Raw genomic sequence first — 18,823 nt, 5'->3', positions numbered from 1 at the left:
AGTCTTGCCATCTAGTGGTTGTCTGGAAGTGTGAAGTAGTTATATAAAAATGCTCTACTTGGAAGAAATGTTTTCTGCTTTTTGGAGTGGCACTTTATTGATTTCAGATCACTACCACAAGAAAGATTGCTATTTTATTAGTTCAAGCACCTAACTGTTCTTGAACTCTGAGTGCAGTTTCACTGAAGACAATACATTTAACTATAGTAAAATAATTATTCTCTAAGCATAAAGCTAGGAAATACAGGTTTTTCTGACATCATCTCTCTGATGAATTGTTAAATAGTCATCTAGCAGTGGGAGCAAAACACACATGAATATGGGATGGTATTCTTACACTGTTAGTTCAGTCAATATTGGTCTGTCTTGGATTTGGTCAAAATAAAAAAACATTACTAAGTAATTACAACTAAGAAAGAGATAAATAACTTCTGTAAATCACCAACTTCTAACTGGTGCTGCATGCAACATTAGAGCTGATTTATACAACACAGAGCCTAACAAACAAATTTTGGCAAGCTTTACAAGTTGACTTCCGAGCTTGCAATGCTAGAGCAGCAAACAGAAAGGTGAGGAAAGGGCAATGATAAAGAAGCATGCTTCAGAAAGGTTGGGAATAACTGCTTTAATTTAATAGGGAACAACAGGCTTTGGTAGTCAGAAACAAAGTGATAGTATATCAAAGAGGAATACCCTGCACCTCTGACATCCATTTCCTGCTTTTATACTACGTTCTGGTGAGTATCCAAACACCTTGCATGGGAGTCAACACCAAACAAAAAGCAAAATAAAACACTTCAAAAAAATCCTTCCTAACAGTGAAAGTTACAGACTGATGAACACCGTTTTGCCAAAGAATTTTCATGATATTAATGACGTATAGGACAGGAAAAAAAAACAAAACAACAAAACCCCCTAGCCAACAGACTCAGCAGACTCAAAATTCTTTTCAAACTTGGCAGTATTCACATAAGGGGTTTTTTTTGCACACTGGAAACTGAACACTACATAGTCTATAAAAACAATGCTCCCTGGAGGATCGTCTTTGCTAAAATAGGTCATTTCTCAATCCATTTAAAAATCTGACCAATTTATATTTGGTATCCTAAACTTTCTAACAACAATATAGTTAGAAGAGGTATGAATGTTTAGGAAAACTTTGTATTTTAGAAAATAATGCATTTTCAGATTTGACAGTTAAGAGACAAGGATTAATTGTTCACTGAAACTGAGTACACTTGTTCTGACACAAATCTCAATGTAATTTCTATAAAATATAGAAAAACTTAATTTAATATGTAATAGATCACCACAGGTTCTCTTGTCTCTCTCAGAAATTAGCTACTTGTACCATGATACATTAGACAGATCCTTATAAAATTAAGGTGGATTTAGTAATGAACGAGTATGCTCTGAATTACAAGCATTTAAGCAAGGAATTCTTATCAGTACATTGTCTTACCTTTTATCCTAGATAATACCAAATCCTTTATTATCTGAAGAATTAGCAGTCCAAGTATTATGAGAGAAGTCAGATGATACACTCTCCAAGGTGTCAGTGCAACAAACCTAGAATATTAAGAAGAAATAAACACTGAATATTTTCAAACATACTGGAAGTATATATTACTTACAACTGTTACTGGTACTGAATATAAACAGAGAAAATAGCCTGATATTACATTAATTGAATTTAGTTTCTCCCCACAATGGTTTCACAGAAAGTCAGCTCTGATCAAGTGCTTTAAGTATGACAAAGTCTCATGTAGAGAATCAACAGTTAAGCATACACTGAATTTTTAGTAGATTTTTTTTTCACAAAGTGTATACATCAGCACTTTTATCTAAGCACAGAGAAAGTATGGAAAGCAAACATTTTAAACATTCCATAAGAAAGATTACTTTTTAAATCAATTGTGGTTTTCTTAACATAAATTATCTTGGGCAGCAGCTTTCTTTTTTATTCACAGGATGAGAAAGAGGTTAAATATTTTCTTGTATGTTCCTACAGGATCTAAGTCCTCATAAGATCTTTATACAAAATGATTCTTTCAAATGCAAAAATGAGATGCAACTGTATCATTCATGGTATAATAGTCAATCTTTTCTTCATAACAAACTTTTGTGATTTTTCTTTTCATTACAAAAAATTTAAAACATGTCTACTCAAGTCAAACAGATCTAGAGTCAACATGTTTGATTTACAATATCATGCTCTAAAAACTCTGACTTTGGTGTCCAGGTGTGTTTAGACATTAGCACTCTTTCCTGTTTTACTGACAAATATCTTAAGCCACAAAACAGGATTTAAAGTGTAAAATAATTAAAATTCAAATAAATGAATAAAATACAGCTGAAATATTTTAATAGCTTGTTTCAAGCAGTTTAAGTCAGAGATCTTAATACAGATAATGAACGTACTGGTACCTTTTGCAATGAGAAAGGAAAAGGATTAACGTGTACGTGTACGTGGAGGATTGCTAGAAACAATGGGAAGCCACTGCCCCTGGGCAGTGGATCAAATCAAAATACAAACAGAAACAAAATCATACAAAGCTGACAGGTTTCCAGGAAACTGATTTGAAAATTAAATCGGGGCAATTGGCCCCCAACCAGTTGCTGCTGCAGTTTTTCCTGAAAGGAAGAAGGTGAAAGAAAGTGAAAAGGGGTATCAAGTATGGCCACTGGAGGAAGCTGAGAGACAGCATTTGAGTATACTTGAATTTTTAAAAAGAAAATCACCCTCTAGCAATTCAGGACACACAGCAGTTTTGGAAAACCGCTCAAGTTTTCATTGTGGAAAAAAAGGATTACAGCAAAGAAATTCTCCATGCCACTAATTTTTACATTTAACACAAACAACTCATAGAAATCCATAATAATGTCCAATCACCTAGATTAAACCAGAGTATGATTTTCAATATAAACAGATTAGCTCGTTCCAAAAGTTTTTTTTCTGAATATGCAGTGCTTCTACATCTATGCAGAGTATGAATTATAAGACTATTCTATCAAGAATTCTGTTATCAAATCAGTACTTCTGTGTATTTTTGGCTAGCTCAAGAAAACCAACACAGATATATAGGGAAAAATGATGTACAAGGTAAGCTCTTTCAAAGCTGCCCAAGCATAGGTCTCACTAAACCGAAAGTCCTACTTCCAACAGCTTTGAGTCTATGTTGTCTCATTATTTTTCTCAGTAATATTCTTCACCATTAAACATACTTGATTCTGTTTGAGGATTAAGTTCAACTGCACTGAAGAGACTGTTTTAACCTACTTATGCAGGGATGCGACGAGGAAGGTAAGGCGCATTTGGAATTAAATCTGGCGAGAGATGTCAAGGACAACAAGAAGGGCTTCTTCAAATACATCAGCAGCAAGAGGAAGACTAGGGAAAATGTGGGCCCATTGCTGAATGGAGTGGGTGCCCTGGTGACGAAGGATGCAGAGAAGGCAGAGTTCCTGAATGCCTTCTTTGCTTCAGTCTTTACTGCTCAGGCCAGCCCTCAGGAACCCCAGACCCTGGAATCAAGAGAGAAAGTCTGGAGAAAGGAAGACTTTCTCTTGGTCGAGGAGGATCGGGTTAGAGATCATTTAGGCAAACTTGACACCCACAAATCCATGGGCCCCAATGGGATGCACCCATGAGTGCTGAGGGAGCTGGCGGATGTTATTGCTAGGCCACTCTCCATCATCTCTGAAAGGTCGTGGAGGACAGGAGAGGTGCCTGAAGACTGGAAGAAAGCCAATGTCACCCCAGTCTTCAAAAAGGGCAAGAAGGAGGACCCGGGGAACTACAGGCCAGTCAGCCTCACCTCCATCCCTGGAAAGGTGATGGAGCAGCTCATCCTGGAGGCCATCTCCAAGCATGTGGAGGACAAGAAGGTGATCAGGAGTAGTCAGCATGGCTTCACCAAGGGGAAATCATGCCTAACCAATCTGATAGCCTTCTATGATGGAATGACTGGCTGGGTAGATGAGGGGAGAGCAGTGGATGTTGTCTACCTAGACTTCAGCAAGGCTTTTGATACTGTCTCCCATAACATCCTCATAGACAAGCTCAGGAAGTGTGGGTTAGATGAGTGGACAGTGAGGTGGATTGAGAACTGGCTGAATGGCAGAGCTCGGAGAGTTGTGATCAGTGGCACAGAGTCTAGTTGGAGGCCTGTAGCTAGCGGTGTCCCCCAGGGGTCAGTACCGGGTCCAGTCTTGTTCAACTTCTTCATCAATGACCTGGATGAAGGCACAGAGTGCACCCTCAGCAAGTTTGCTGACGATACAAAACTGGGAGGCTGATACTCCAGAAAGCTGTGCTGCCATTCAGAGAGAACTCAATAGGCTGGAGAGGTGGGTGGAGAGGAACCTCCTGAAGTTCAACAAAGGCAAGTGCAGGGTCCTGCACCTGGGGAGGAATAACCCCATGCACCAGTACAGGTTGGGGGTTGACCTGCTGGAAAGCAGCTCTGCCGAGAAGGACCTGGGAGTGCTGGTGGACACCAAGTTAAGCATGAGGCAGCAATGTGCCCTTGTGGCCAAGAAGATCAATGGTCTCCTGGGGTGCCTCAGGAAGAGTGTTGCCAGCAGGTCGAGGGAGGTGATCCTCCCCCTCTCCTCAGCCCTGCTGAGGCCACATCTGGAGTACCGCGTCCAGTTCTGGGCTCCCCAGCACAAGAGGGATGTGGCACTACTGGAGCAAGTCCAGTGAAGGGCTACAAAGATGATTAGGGGACTGGAGCATCTCTCTTATGAGGAAAGGCTGAGAGAGCTTGGCCTGTTTAGCTTGGAGAAGAGAAGGCTGAGAGGAGATCTTATCAACGTGTACAAGTATCTGAAGGGAGGGTGTCGAGAGGATGGAGCCAGACTCTTCACAGTGGTGCCCAGCCACAGGACGCGAGGCAACGGGCACAAACTGAAACACAGGCAGTTCCATCTGAACATGAGAAAAAACTTCTTCATTGTGAGGGTGACAGAGCACTGGACCAGGTTGCCCAGAGAGGTTGTGGAGTCTCCTTCTCTGGAGATTTTCAAAGCCCGCCTGGATGTGATCCTGTGCAAGGTGCTCTAGGTGACCCTGCTTAAGCAGGGGGATTGGACTAGATGGTCTCCAGCGGTCCCTTCCAACCTCAACCATTCTGTGATTCTGTGATTTAACCTGCTGATAATGGGGGAAGGGGAAAGAGTTGACACCGCAGAGAAAAATCAAACGATCAAAAAAGTTTTCATATGATTTCTGGACATCAGAAGTTTGTAACAAATGCAGGCCTTCAAGTTATATGGGTTTAACACCATACCTATTCTATAGGTTCTTTGTGGTGCTGGTACAATAATACTTTATAGAACCGAACAGTATGTTCTGATTTAACAGTTACCATTGGCTTGTCCTCAACAGTTTGAGAGGAAACAGCAATTCTGAAGTAGGTGTGTGTGTGTGCACATGTGTGTATGCCTGTATATGTGTGTATATATACACACACACTAATTTTTTAAGGGAATATATCTGTTTACTATGAGTGTTAAGCCCATCAGCAGCATATGCAGAACATGTTTGACCTTGTTTATATTCACAGGTAAATCAGGCTCCTAGTTCCACTGCAATCACAGCTGTCACCTGCTGTTAAAAACAATTGTACTAATGCAGACAAGGATTAGCACACAAGGATTAAGGACATAACACCCTCTTTGAAAGATTCTTCCTATGCAAATCATGTCATTCTACTTTATAAATCCTGCAGTCTTCCTGCTCCAAAGCTTTCAGGAAAAAGAAAAAATCTGTAAGCTAGTGTAGCAGCCAAATAAGGGATCTTCAGTTATTCAGAGCACTTTGAATTGTCTGAACTGGACTTTCTGTGCCTTAGGATTATTAGCTGTCCCACTCCTTCTGCCATTGTTTCTCTACTGTTTATTTAGACGGTACCATTTACAAGACAGACCACCTCTTATGAATTCATTCACAGTCACTGTGTGCTGGCCCTCAGGTGCTCCAATAATAGAGATTAGAAAAGTCTATTAAAAAATTTTTTTTGTGAGCCATATGTCAGACAACTGTGTCCTTGAACTCTTACTAGTCAGTGACTGATACTCTCCCATCGTAGTTTTTAGGCACATCTATCAAACTTATCAAAAGTTTAGGCCAATATGATAAAATCTGAACATCACATATTATGCTAGCAGAGTAGAGACTCAAAATTCTTATAGGAATTATCAACATGATGCAGAGCAACTTGTAATGCACAGTGCCCAGACTAACAAAAAGTTTTAGCAATACCTTTGTTAGTTATTAGGAGATCTTTTTCTTCCCTTTAAGGAAAAAGTTAGAGTCTGCTTAAATTATTCTAAAACACATGCCCACCTGCCAAAATTTAAAGGCTGCAAAACAACGTCATCATATACAGTACAAAAATATTTCTAGTCAGTATAAAAACAACAGATCAACAATTTAATTAACAAGCCTTTATGCTCTATTTTTTAAGGAGGACACAAAAACATGGGCTAAAGTTCAAATTGTTCAATTTCTTCTACCAAAAATCTGCCACAAATGATGTTGAAAGAAACAACTATTACCCAGAGACATAAACAAGACTTGTTCCCAATGAAATCCTGTGGTATTTTGAGGGAAGCTTTTCTTGAAAAAACAAAGGTAAAAACAATGCATTTAATTATGCATTTTACATAATGACTTCAGCAGTTAGCAGGGCAGTTTACATGGCAGGGGGCAAGATGGAGGCCAAGAAACTCTGCTCCAGATAACGTGGGACTGCACAAGAACAGTGATGAGGTGCCTCAGCGCTCAGTCCCCAGAATCAGCTGAAAAAAGTATCCTCAGTGCATCAGAGGCCTTCACCCAGACAGAGCTCTAGAGGGAGGATGCAGCCAGCCAGTGCTGGGGCTGCAAGAAATGCCTCAAGCCTCTCCCTTGGGCTGGGGGAAACAGTGGCCTCACCAATGGCCTCCCAAGATGGAGGATATCTAGTAGCACATCTGGTAGCAGCAGAAGGGTTCCTTCTCTGCCCTCAGATCTGAATTTACAGAACTGGTACCAAGCTCTAATAACCAATGCAGGAGAACAAGCTAGATTAAGTGAGGTCTCAGAGCCAGCTGGGCCTGAACTAGCACAAAGAGGAGGCAGCATGTTTTAGGGGCTGGAGATTTCCTTTTGCAGAGGATGGAAACACCCAGCTGCTAACCAAAAAGGCTGTAACGAGAGGTTTGTTGCTTGCAGTGGCCTGGATTTGGGGTGTTACAGAGAGACTGCTGAGGCTCAGCTGGCCTCTGATTACTACTTCTTGGTGTTCATCCACAATGGCACCACTGACACTGTCAAGGGAGACCTGGAACAAGAGGAAAAACAAAGAGGGACTACAGAGCTCTGGAGGCAAAGGTGAAGGACATGAGAGCCCAGGTGTTGTTCATCTCAATTCTACAGGTAAAGAATAAGTGCTTGCTGAAGAGTGGAAGCAACCTGCAAGTTAACAACTGTTTGTGTGGCTGGTGTTGCAAGCACTGCTTTGACTTCTGTGACCATGGTCCCTCTAAGGAATGAGGATCACTAGTGAGAGACAGTATCTATTTAACAAAGAGCATCTGTGCTCATGAACTTGCCTGCATAGTGAGAAGGGTGTTAAACTCAGTATGTCAGGGACAGTAATAACAGCTTGCAGTTTAGTAAGGAAACAGAGATAAGGCAGTAAGTGAGCGCAGGGTGATGGGAGCAAGAGAGCCCGCAGTTAGGATAGGTGGCAAAGAGCCCACCTCAAGTGCCTGTACACAAACACACACAGCTTGGGAAACAAACATGAGGAACAAAACCTCTGTATGCAGTGCAGAACTACAGCACTGGGACAACTGAGACGCGGTGGGACAGCTTGCACAACTTGCAGCTCTGTGATGGATGGATACAAGCTGTTCAGGAAAGACCAGCAGTGAAGATGAAGAGGCAGGGGTTGCCCTTTATGTGAAGCAGCTTGAACATATGGAGCTCTCCTAGGAAGGGGTGACAGGCTGGTTGAGAACCTATAGGTCAGGATCAGAGGAGAGGCCTGTAAGAGAGACACTGTAATGGGGAGGATGGGATAAAGTCTTCCTTGAACAATTTGAGAAAGTCTTCTGATAACATACCGTTTCTTACGGGAGATTTAGCCTCCTCTGCTGGAAGGGCAACATGGCAGGATGGAAGCAATTCAAGAAGATTTCTGAAGAGTATCAGGTACAACTTCTGGGAGAACCAGGGGTAATGCTCTCCTGAACCTGCTGTTTATGACCAAGGAAGAACAGGTTGGAGACATGGTAATAAATGGCAGCCTTGATTGTAGTGGCTATGAAATAATGAAGTTGAGGATCCTGAGGGGGGTGAGAAAGAAGAGTCGCAGAGTACAGATCCTGGATGTCAGGGGAGCAGACTTTTCCTTATTCATGGAACTGGCAGATGGAATTCCATGGGAGGCAGTTCTGAAAGACAAAGGAGTTCAGGAAAGCTGGCAGGTCTTTAAGGACAACCTCCTTTAAGCACAAGAATGAATCATCCCCACGGTCAGAAAAGTGAGTGTATGTATCAAGTGACCAACCTGGCTAAACAGGGAAGGCATTGTTGAGCTTCAATACAAAAAGTATGTATCAGGAGGTGGAAGTGAGAGGAAGCTACAAGGAAGGAATGCAAAAACACTGCCTGTGCACGGATGGATCATGTTAGGAAAGCCAAAGTTCAGCTAGCATTGAAACTGGCAAGGGACATCAAGGGCAACAAGAAAAGCCTCTATTGCTATTTTAACAGTAAAAGAATTAACAGTCCCTGCTAAAGACTTAATCACTTTAAGTGAATTAATGCCTTCTTTTCTTCACTCTTCACCAAACAGGTCTCCTAGACCTTTGTGCTGAACATATTAGAGTAAGAGGCTGAAAGGAACTTCATGAAAATCAACACAAAGGTGAAGTCCTGCACCTGGGACAGACTAACCCCCTGCATTGACACTGGCTGGGGAGAAACGCTGCAGAAAAGGATATATGGGTCCTGGTTGACAGTAGGCTAAATATGAGTGCACTGGTAGTGATGAAAGCTAACACAGCACACCAGGCTGCACCAACAGGAGTTCAGCCAGACTGAGGGAAGTGATTATTCCCCTTTACTTAGCAGTCATGAAACCGTATCTAGAATACTGCATCTATTTTTGGATCTCCCAGTACAGGACAGACATTCATAATCTGGAATGAATTGAGCAGAGAACCACCAAGATGGTCAGGGGCTGGAGCACTTGCCTTGTGAGGAGAGGCAGAGGGACCTGGGCTTATTCAGCCTGGAGAAGAGAAGGCTTAGCAGGGACTTAATAGCAGCTTTCCCAGTACCTGTGAAGAAGCCACCAAGATGATGGAGCCAAGTTTGCTATTGAACTCCATTATGGGAAAGTAAGAAACCATGGTCATAAAATGAAAGAGGAGAGATACCAACTTTTGACTGCTAGGATAATTAAGTAGTGGAACAGGTTGCTCAGAGAGATTGTGGTACTTCCATCCTTGAAGACTTTTAACACTCAAATGGTCAAAGTCCTGAGCAACCTGTTCTGAATTGAGCGTTGACCCTCTTTTGACTGGAAGTTGGACTAGAGATGTCCTGAGGTCCCTTCCAACCTGAACTATACTTTGATTTTATGACTCTGTTTCATTCTGTTAAAAGTAGCTGGCAAATCCTTTTCTGTAAAATGCTGAACTTAGCACCTTAAGTCACAACAGTTTCTATTGCTGATTGTATTGCAGCTGGACCAAAATGATTTTAAATTGCACAAATAGGAGTCAAATTTAATGATTTTAACAATTAAAAGTCAAAACAGAAATATTCTTCAGATTTATAGAGGCAAACTCTTTCTATTGCAGTTTTAAAATAAATACTGCATACAAATGAGAGATCTGTTGAAAAAAGAGGGGTACCTCATTCTGAAACTCCACTGAAGGCTGCCCTGTCTGCTCTCCAGCATTTCAGTCATATCTATTTCTTCCTACCTACAGCCAATTACACAGTACAACATCATTTTCTTAAATCCTATACTTTTCTTAACAAGTCTTGCTTCTCTATTTTTAGTGTCACACAAATAAATAAATATTGCCATTAATATTTACTGCCTATTCAGCACTGCTAAACACAAACCTAATCTTTTGAGTATTTTGATAATTTCTGTATTTTTTCTAAAATGTTATGTTTAAGTTCAAGAATAGTACTCTGATTAAAAACAAAAAAGAATATCTTCTTGACAAGCTTTCTGCATCTGTGGAGGGCATATGGAAAGAAAATAGTCAACGCAACTGAGATCCCAATGGCAAAAGCAAGACTGTAGACAGCAGAAGACCAACACATTAAAACTGAATATTAGTCCTAATCTAGTTGAAGAGCCCCTTTATTTGCTCCTGGAGGTCATATTCTCTAACATCATATCACCTAAAGATAGAAACATTCCTTAAGCTACCTTGTCATTCTTCTCTTCTCCAACTCGTAACAGTATGGAATGGCCAGTAAATCAATACCAGTAAGGTATGTTAAATAACACCACAAATCATCCATTGGATCTATTATGTCAAAAAGTAACCATCTCCCAGTGCAGACCATCTGGGAATATCAGCTGCACAAACCTGACACACTGAGCTGCTGATGTGGCACAAGCCGGCTAAGAAATTTCAGAGGCAAACACTGCAACAAAATCTTGCCTTCTTTAAATGTAACGAGCTCTTATACAGCACCGCATAAGCTGTTTTTAATTGTCCTTGTGAAATACAGGGAAGGCAAGGACCTACTAAATTGCTCTAAAAGTTAAATATCATAATAATTTGGCAAGTTATGAGTCTTATTTTAGCTATGAGGGTATATTTTTACAACACATTCTACAGTTACGAATGACTTCTACTTTGCAAACACAAACCATAAGGAAATATTTTGTCAAGAACTAAATAATTAATATTATTAGCAATCAGCCAGTTATTTCTGGAAAGCATTAGAAAGTATACTTTTAATAACCATCTATCCTTATACCAATTCCAGAGATACCGGTCACAAACAAATGAAAGCAATGAATAACACAGACATGAAGAAACATGGAGCTTTGCTTCACCATCAGCTATTATAACACAATTTTAGCAGCTGCATGAGTGATTTGTTGACTTTGGTCCAATGTTCAATTAACAGCTATTCACATTTTAAAACCAGAGCCCATTCAGAGTATTCTTATGGTGTTTCAAATAGTACAAGTTGGTATATACTTGTCTCCCCATTAAAGACTAAGGTAAAAATCCCCTAAACACTTTCCAAATACAGTTTTCCATACAAGCTGTTAACAATGGATATTACTGCTAAACCCAGTCAAATTTTGAAAAGTATGTCCAATCCTACTCTTACAGGAAACAGCCCAATACCGTTTCAGAAAAACGTCTGCAATGGTGGCATGTAGATAAGGAAAAAATGTGGTCGTAACCGTTTCCTGCTTGGAGCGTAATGTATCCACTCTTCCAGGCTTATTGCTAGAGTGATCAGCACCAATCAATCTGGTTGCATCAACTTCTGATGCCCATCAGAAGCAAGAGGTTTGGAGGAGTGGGGTGTGAATGATCCCCCCCCCCCAAATACAGCATGAAATATGGTTCCTGAAGAACACTGCTGAAATACACTGCAAAGGCAGTATCTGGAAGCTGTGACTGATCAGTGACTAGAACATTTTGTTTGCTTTCTTGTGAATCAAGAAGCAATAATACATATTAAAATTCAACTATATTTTATTTAAAGCTAATTTAATACTTTGACTGCTATCCTCTAATTGAAAAGGCACCCCAAATTTGCAAGAACAGCCTTTTATAGCTATTAAATGTGAATTTACAACTTCTACATTAATTGATCTTACATGTAAGAGATTTTTATATTAATCTTATATTCCATAAATATTAAAATTCAGTACTTATAAATATTAAAATCCACATGCTAACATTCATGCATTCCATAAATATTAAAATCTCAAACTCAATAATCCAGTATTTTTCCTGTTGTTCCCTTAAGGTATTCTGGTCTAAGTCAAAGATTATTTGGAAACTTGTTCAAGAATTACAGTGCAAAAATCCTTTCCACATCCCTGCACAAATATTATAAATACCCAATTTAGATAGAACAAGTTATGCATGCTTTAAAAGGAAATATTTTTGCAATCAGCTCTTCTAAAATTCACTTTTTGGCAAAATTTGCTGTTCATACATGTGCTTATATGGTATTTAACTGTCAATCTGCATGTCTCGGACACCATAAACTGTTTCCCTGTTGCAGAGAGGGAAATATATTACACATAACGAGTTCTTGTGTGAAAGAAGATATTGGCATATGTACTGTCAAAAATTTTAAAATGAACAAAAACTTTATAATTTCTAAGAAATAACCCTGCTTATCTCTACAATTTGTTGTTACAACTCCTAGCAATTTGTTGGATAAAATCATTTCAAGAAAACACTAAGAATATTTACTTCACATCTCCCATTTTCAAAAGAAATCATAACATGTTAATCCGGATTTAAAATATGCACACCATGACTTTCAGTGGTGCCTGGCAACTGAAGACAAACAGCTATTTATCTGTTTAACCAAAAACATGTGAATTACTGTAATGAAATGCTTCTTAATGCATGTACCTTAAAAATGTTTTAAATTACGTTTCATTTAGGGGAGAAAACTATAAGCCTCTGTACAGATGTAAATTAGGAAGAAGGACTGCTTACACCTAAAATTTTCTCTAAGTATCAATGCCATCCAACAGAGAACATAGATATCTAAGATTTGTAATGAAATATTCCAACAGGAGTGGGAGGAAGAACTCTAAAGTAGGTGATTCATGACCCATAGGTAAACCAAAGAGTCTTTGCTAGGACAGCACCAAAAGACTAAAAATTCCATCAGCAAGTACAAAAAAAAATTTTTTTAAGGGAAGAAGCATGAGTACTGTTCTAAAACTTGGAGAATTCTCTTTAATTCTTTCTTTGTAAAGACAAAGACAACTCAGTCATCAACCTCTTATTCAAAAGGCTTGTCAGGTTTTATTCAAGAGATTAGGATCATATTTGTTCAGCCAGAAAGCACATATCAAATCAAACAGAACCTGGACAGTAGTTCTTTAGAAAACCTTCAGGAATTTATTAGAAATAAAGATATTGCAGTAATCAAATAACTCCCTTCCTCCACAAACTTGAACTATTATTTTGACAGCCATATGTAGTAGTAGTAGTAGTTGTATCAGAGGTTTCTTTGTGCACAGGTTGCAGGGCAAAGGCAAAAGACAAAGACTTCTTGAACGTTTCCAGGAAATTATATGGGATTATTAACTAAAAATTAGTAACATATAAGAGAGCAATTCAAATTGCATATTCTCTCTACCCCAACTACAAGAAACAAGAGTTTGACTTTTCTATAGATGTTTAAATAAAAATGAAAAAAGTAAAATTCTCTAAGCAAAAATAATGAAAATTTTAAAGTGCTTTGCATTTAATCACCAGAGGAAAATTTGCTTATAAGCTTGCAAATTTGGAAGCATATTGGTTATTTGGGATCAAGTCAATAAGAAAACGTTACACTGCAAAATTATCTCACTCTGTTTGTTAAGAAAACCTCCTGAGGAATGCAGCATTTCGAACCACATTAGAACATTTATGGCTTGCAGATCAGATTTACTGTAACCTACTACATTCAGAGATGCATCGAAAATAAAGAATTCAGAAGGAGGAAGTTTAAATGACCTAAATGAAATGCCTTCTTGAGTTTACCATGACATCAAATGCTACTATTACATTGGTGTAAAAAAGGGGGTATCTCCATGAAAGTTAAAATTATTTTGTCTGAAACATGTCATAACATAAAAGAACCAGGCTTCCCTTATTTTTGCAGAAACATGCCCAGATGCCCTTAATTAACCTGTACTCTGGCAAAGCACAGAAGAAATCTTAATCCCATTTTCTCATACAGTAGCAGCAGTTTAATGTTAAACAATCCACCTCTACCATGCTGCCCTAAATCTCCTTTTCTTTAATGCTCTCATTAGTCCTGCAATATGTACAATGGAGCATAACACATCCATCCAAAACTTTCATTGTTCTCACAACTCTACTTATTGTCTGAAAGGTCTCATTATTTTGAGTTAACACAATGAAATCATAATTTCTCTCAAGACAACTGCTTTAGGCACAGAATTTATCAATTTATCAATTTTAGCAAGAGAGAATAAGCTGAAGCCACACTGGAATTCTTCTGTTCTGCCTTCTTTGGGAATCCCATCTTCTGCAAAGTCCTCATCCTGGATTTGCTCCTAAATTGCTCAGCAAAGCTTGATTTGCCTCAGTTCCTTAATTATCTTATTTGATTTCTCTTCTGATTGAAACTGTTTTCTTCTCACTGATTGAAAAAAAAAATGCTGTAAATTGTCCAGGTTTTTATGTAACACTGTTTGGCTCTTAAACAATATCAATTTTCATTCTTGCAAACCAATCTCTCAGCTAAAACTATACAAGCTGTCACTAAAAAGTTGTTGTGATAATGTCTTTAAATTTTTTTTTGCTAACTAAATTAAATTAGTTCGGCTTTCTGCTCCACTTCTCTATCTCCAAAGCCTTCAAAAGTTTTAATAATCCGTATTGAAAAAGTAAACAAGGTTAAAGCTGCCTGAGTGAAAACAAGTAGTCCCTAAAATTAAATCCCAACTTCAACTTGTGTTGCTATCTAAATTTTGCCATTACTTAAGAAAATGTCTTCTGGAATGCCTTTTAGGAAAAGAACAAAAAATCATTTTGCTTAAAACCAGTAGAACAAATGTCAATTTACCATATTGTATCTGGATATAATAAAATAACCACAGCACCAACAAGGTTGGTAAAAGCTTGGTAAAAGCTTTTTGCAAAAGCTTGATAGAAGACAGTAAATTAAATAAAGATTATCTAGCTAGAAGAAACATAAGCTAGCATCTGAATAAAAAAAACTGTTCATATGGATTGATAGTGAAGTTCAAAACAGCTTCTGCCAGAATTTCTTTCTTCTTTTTTTCTGACAGTTAACAGATTATAATTATGAAAAAAATATGTTAACACATAGCCTATTATACTACCCCTGCTTAAGGCATAAGGGATATACCATTAGGGTCTGATGCAGGATTACAATGTACATTAAATTATTCACTCACATGCTATCCTGATTCTCTGGACATTGAGAAAGTAGTCCCAAGGCCACTAAAAAGGCCACTCTCAGATTACCTGCAACAAAGATGGCTGAATACTGAAATTCCAGAGTCAAAACCACACTGAGCATCTGATCTGCTATGAGAAGAAAAACATTTTCTCACAGAAACATGTAGACCTACTCTTCTCACTTGGGAGACCTTACCTTTCTTAAGGCTACGATCTGAAGGCCAATAGACCATGAACAGGTCTCAGAATGTCCATACCATTTTTACTCCAAACCAGTTCATTTCCCTGCATTTTTCTTTATGCTTTGATTTATTTGATTTCTGTTATGATTCTCATTTAACATCAGTCAATTTAGTTTGGTGACTACCCTGCTATCCACCACCACTGATGAATTTCCCCCTTATTTTATAAATGAAAGCAAGTGTTTTGGACAAAATAATTTCTTCCCTAGGATTTAAATTTGGGCAAAATTAATTCTCTCTGTATTAATTTTGCTTAATATGTTTTCTACAGATTTGAGTGCCCTTTTGTGAAAGCATAAGATATGTTTGTGAGGAAAAAAAAAAAGGAAAATTCTGAAGCAGCTGAATTATTGTGTAAGCTGAATTAAAGCAAAAAGGAGTAAACTGTTTGTATACTGTTACTTGCAATTTCAAGATCTGAACTCATTAAAATTCCAGAGTTAAGTGGAATTAAAAGCTTAATTTAGATAACCAATACAATCAATACAAAGTCTCTGTCTGCTAATTTCTTATTGAAGATAGCTGGTGGCATGCTTGTAAGGGGGAATGGTTTGGATGAAAAATTCTCATACAAGAACTATGTGAGTCATCTTTAAAGAAGGCACCACACAAATGACAGGGAGAACAAACACCTTTGCAACCCTTATGCAGTACTAGCTACACTGACTGAAAAATACTAATGACCACCCCGTCGGCCTTCTAGGAAGAACATCACTAGCATAAGATTACCTCCTAATATAAACAAAATCAAAAAAAAGGTAACAGTTTATAAGTAGTGAATCTCCTAAGGTTCAGGACACGAAATTCACCAGGATGACCTGTAAGACTGAGGAGTTCACTGAGGACTACAGATCCTATGATGCCTCTGATCAGTTTTGCATAGTGGGCAGAAATTTACCATTCCCCTCCTCAAAGGCTTGAAACTGAAAAAGATGACACAGCGATACCAATCTTGTATAGAGTTATGAACAGCTGATAAAATTTGGACCCAGCATGTCAAACAAAACAATTCCTTCCTTGAGACAAAGAAGAAAAACCCAGATGTGTGCATACACATGTACAAGCATACACTCTATGTACATTTCTATCAATGTGCATGTATCTTGCAGTATAGATGGGCGTCATCTATAAACATGTACTAGTCACACTATTTACAGCTTGTGCAAACAACTGAAGAAATGCTTAGCCCAATACTATTCTCTTATATCATAACAGATTAAACTAACGAATGGAAAGCGTTTTGAGATCTCTGCGTGAGGAGCATTACAATTGCCAAGCAGAGATTTCAAATAAGAAACTATATATTTTAATGACAAATCTGAAGGCAAATTGGACAGTTATATATGGAAAAAACAAAACAAAACCAAGAACAAAACCACAATGCCTCTAAATTTTGGACGTTTTTGTTACTAACATTTAAATAGCAATTACATTTTATGACATCTGGAATAACTTCCCCATTACAGGCTTTATTTGATGCAATGCATACCACCAGTTCAGATGTAAAAAAATACTGTCTCCTCTCTTAATTAATTCATTCTTCCATCAAATAAAAATACACATCAGGTCTGAAACCAAAAAAAGAAATCTGAGTATGGATGGTGACAAAAAGTGCTGCTCTAATGGTAAGTTTAGCAGCTTACCTGTCTATCTAAAAGAAGGAATGACACTTGTGTTTACACAGTTTGTCAGTAACTTGTTCATCCAATACAATAACATCATGAGATGTTAACGACAGACTTGCAGTAATATACAGATTTGTATACCAAAAAGAATACAAAAATCCACAAAGGAAAATTCAGTTTTGGGCCAACTACAGAAGTACCAAACAAGATAATGCAATAAATTATCTTCACAAAAAACAGAATCAGAAAAAAGGTCTATTGAATCTTAGTCTTTCTACCGCCTCAGTTGCCAAGAAACCAGTGAGTTGGTGCAAGACATCAGCTAAGGATGAATTTGCAGAAATTAACACATTATATTATAAATGCAGGACATATCTGCAAACTAGAAAAGACATAAAACAGTACAGAGTTACTGAAAAATAAACTTGTCCCCCCAATCTCATAGAAATATTTAAGATGACAGATTGAAACAATACAAATGAAAAGCTGTTATTACTCCCCTAGCCACACGCACAAAGTAATAATTAAGCTAACATACTAGACTAAAATCTAAGATTACTGTTAATGTTTATTTAAGATTAAACCTAAGATTGAAAGCTGTTTGTCAGCAGCCTAATACTTCAAAATGCCTGGACTAGATTTCTAGCAGCAGCACAGAGTTTCTCTGCTCTTGGGCAAACTACTCACTTTCTTAGTACTATGCTTGTAAAATAGGAAACAAATCTTTTTCTCTTCCATGGGATTTTGACTTATGTTTATAAACTATCTGCAGTAGAAAAGTAGAATCCAAATCATGCTTCAGATAATTAGATGATAAATAATGCATATTTGACCCCTCATCATGTTTATTTTAAAAATTTTCAATTGAGGGCTTTTTTTTTTTTTAAGCTCTTCACAGTGAATAAATAATGGAGGTGATAAGTGAAGGCTGTTTTTTCAATCATCAGATTTCTTTCTACTTTAAATGCCTGCCTTGCTTCATTTATTTTTGAGAAAATTTTACAAAATTTAAGTTCACTAAATATATTGATATACAAAATCTAAATTTTATTAGAATTAATATTTTATGTTTATTCATGCTTCAAAATATGAAAGTTAAGCACATCGCATAAGCTTTTGTGGATTCTGAAGTTTAGTGTAGCTCTTAAATTAGAAGCCCAAGGAAATTGTAAAAGTATAGTACAGTACTGCCTAGTCTAAGAAGGTCCTGAAGTTCAAGATCAAGAAGCGGCTGTCTTAAGCCTTGTTAAAAGAGTCCATGAGGAGTATTAGGAATTTTCAAAAAGTGAATGGGTTTTGGAAAACAGAATGAAATTAAATTAGTAAATAATTTGTACCTACAAGAAAATTATTTCATCACTAAACATCAAAAATGCATTCATATACAATAGCATAGACTTTTCACAAGAAAGATGTTACAATCAAATATGAAAAAGGATTTTGCAACAGCATCAGAGAAATAGTCAACTCTCAGCAGCTCCTACTGCACACAGTTTGCACAGAGTATTTTGAACTGCTAACTATATCCAAGAACTAAATTAACTGCGAGGGAGAAATACAGCTCCACCAAAATTAAGAGGAGAGGCAGAAGGAACTATTGCCACTCTTCCTACCAGTAAAACTATACTTTATCTCCCCTTCCTTTTTCATCCACCAACCTTATCGCTGACATAGCAAGCAAAATCTCCCACCCATCCTTTTGGCAACAGAAACGTCTCAGCTTTGAGGAATACCAAGACATCAGGTCCTACACACTGGGAGTGCCACGACCACTGC

The 18,823-nt window shown here is 38.0% G+C and overlaps 1 protein-coding gene across 1 annotated transcript in view; it reads right to left on the bottom strand.

Moving 5' to 3' along the window:
• The window catches only part of RETREG1 (reticulophagy regulator 1), a 74,117-nt gene that overhangs the window by 52,821 nt on the left and 2,473 nt on the right, over positions 1–18,823 (bottom strand). The window contains exon 2 of the mRNA XM_067292408.1: positions 1,463–1,569. Within this exon, the coding sequence (XP_067148509.1) occupies positions 1,463–1,569 (107 nt within the window). The remainder of the gene's footprint in view (positions 1–1,462; positions 1,570–18,823) is intronic.

The sequence above is a fragment of the Apteryx mantelli genome, chromosome 2 (genome assembly GCF_036417845.1).
Source record: "Apteryx mantelli isolate bAptMan1 chromosome 2, bAptMan1.hap1, whole genome shotgun sequence".
Classification (NCBI taxonomy): Eukaryota; Metazoa; Chordata; class Aves; order Apterygiformes; family Apterygidae; genus Apteryx; species Apteryx mantelli.
This window is presented reverse-complemented; position numbering and strand designations above follow the sequence as displayed.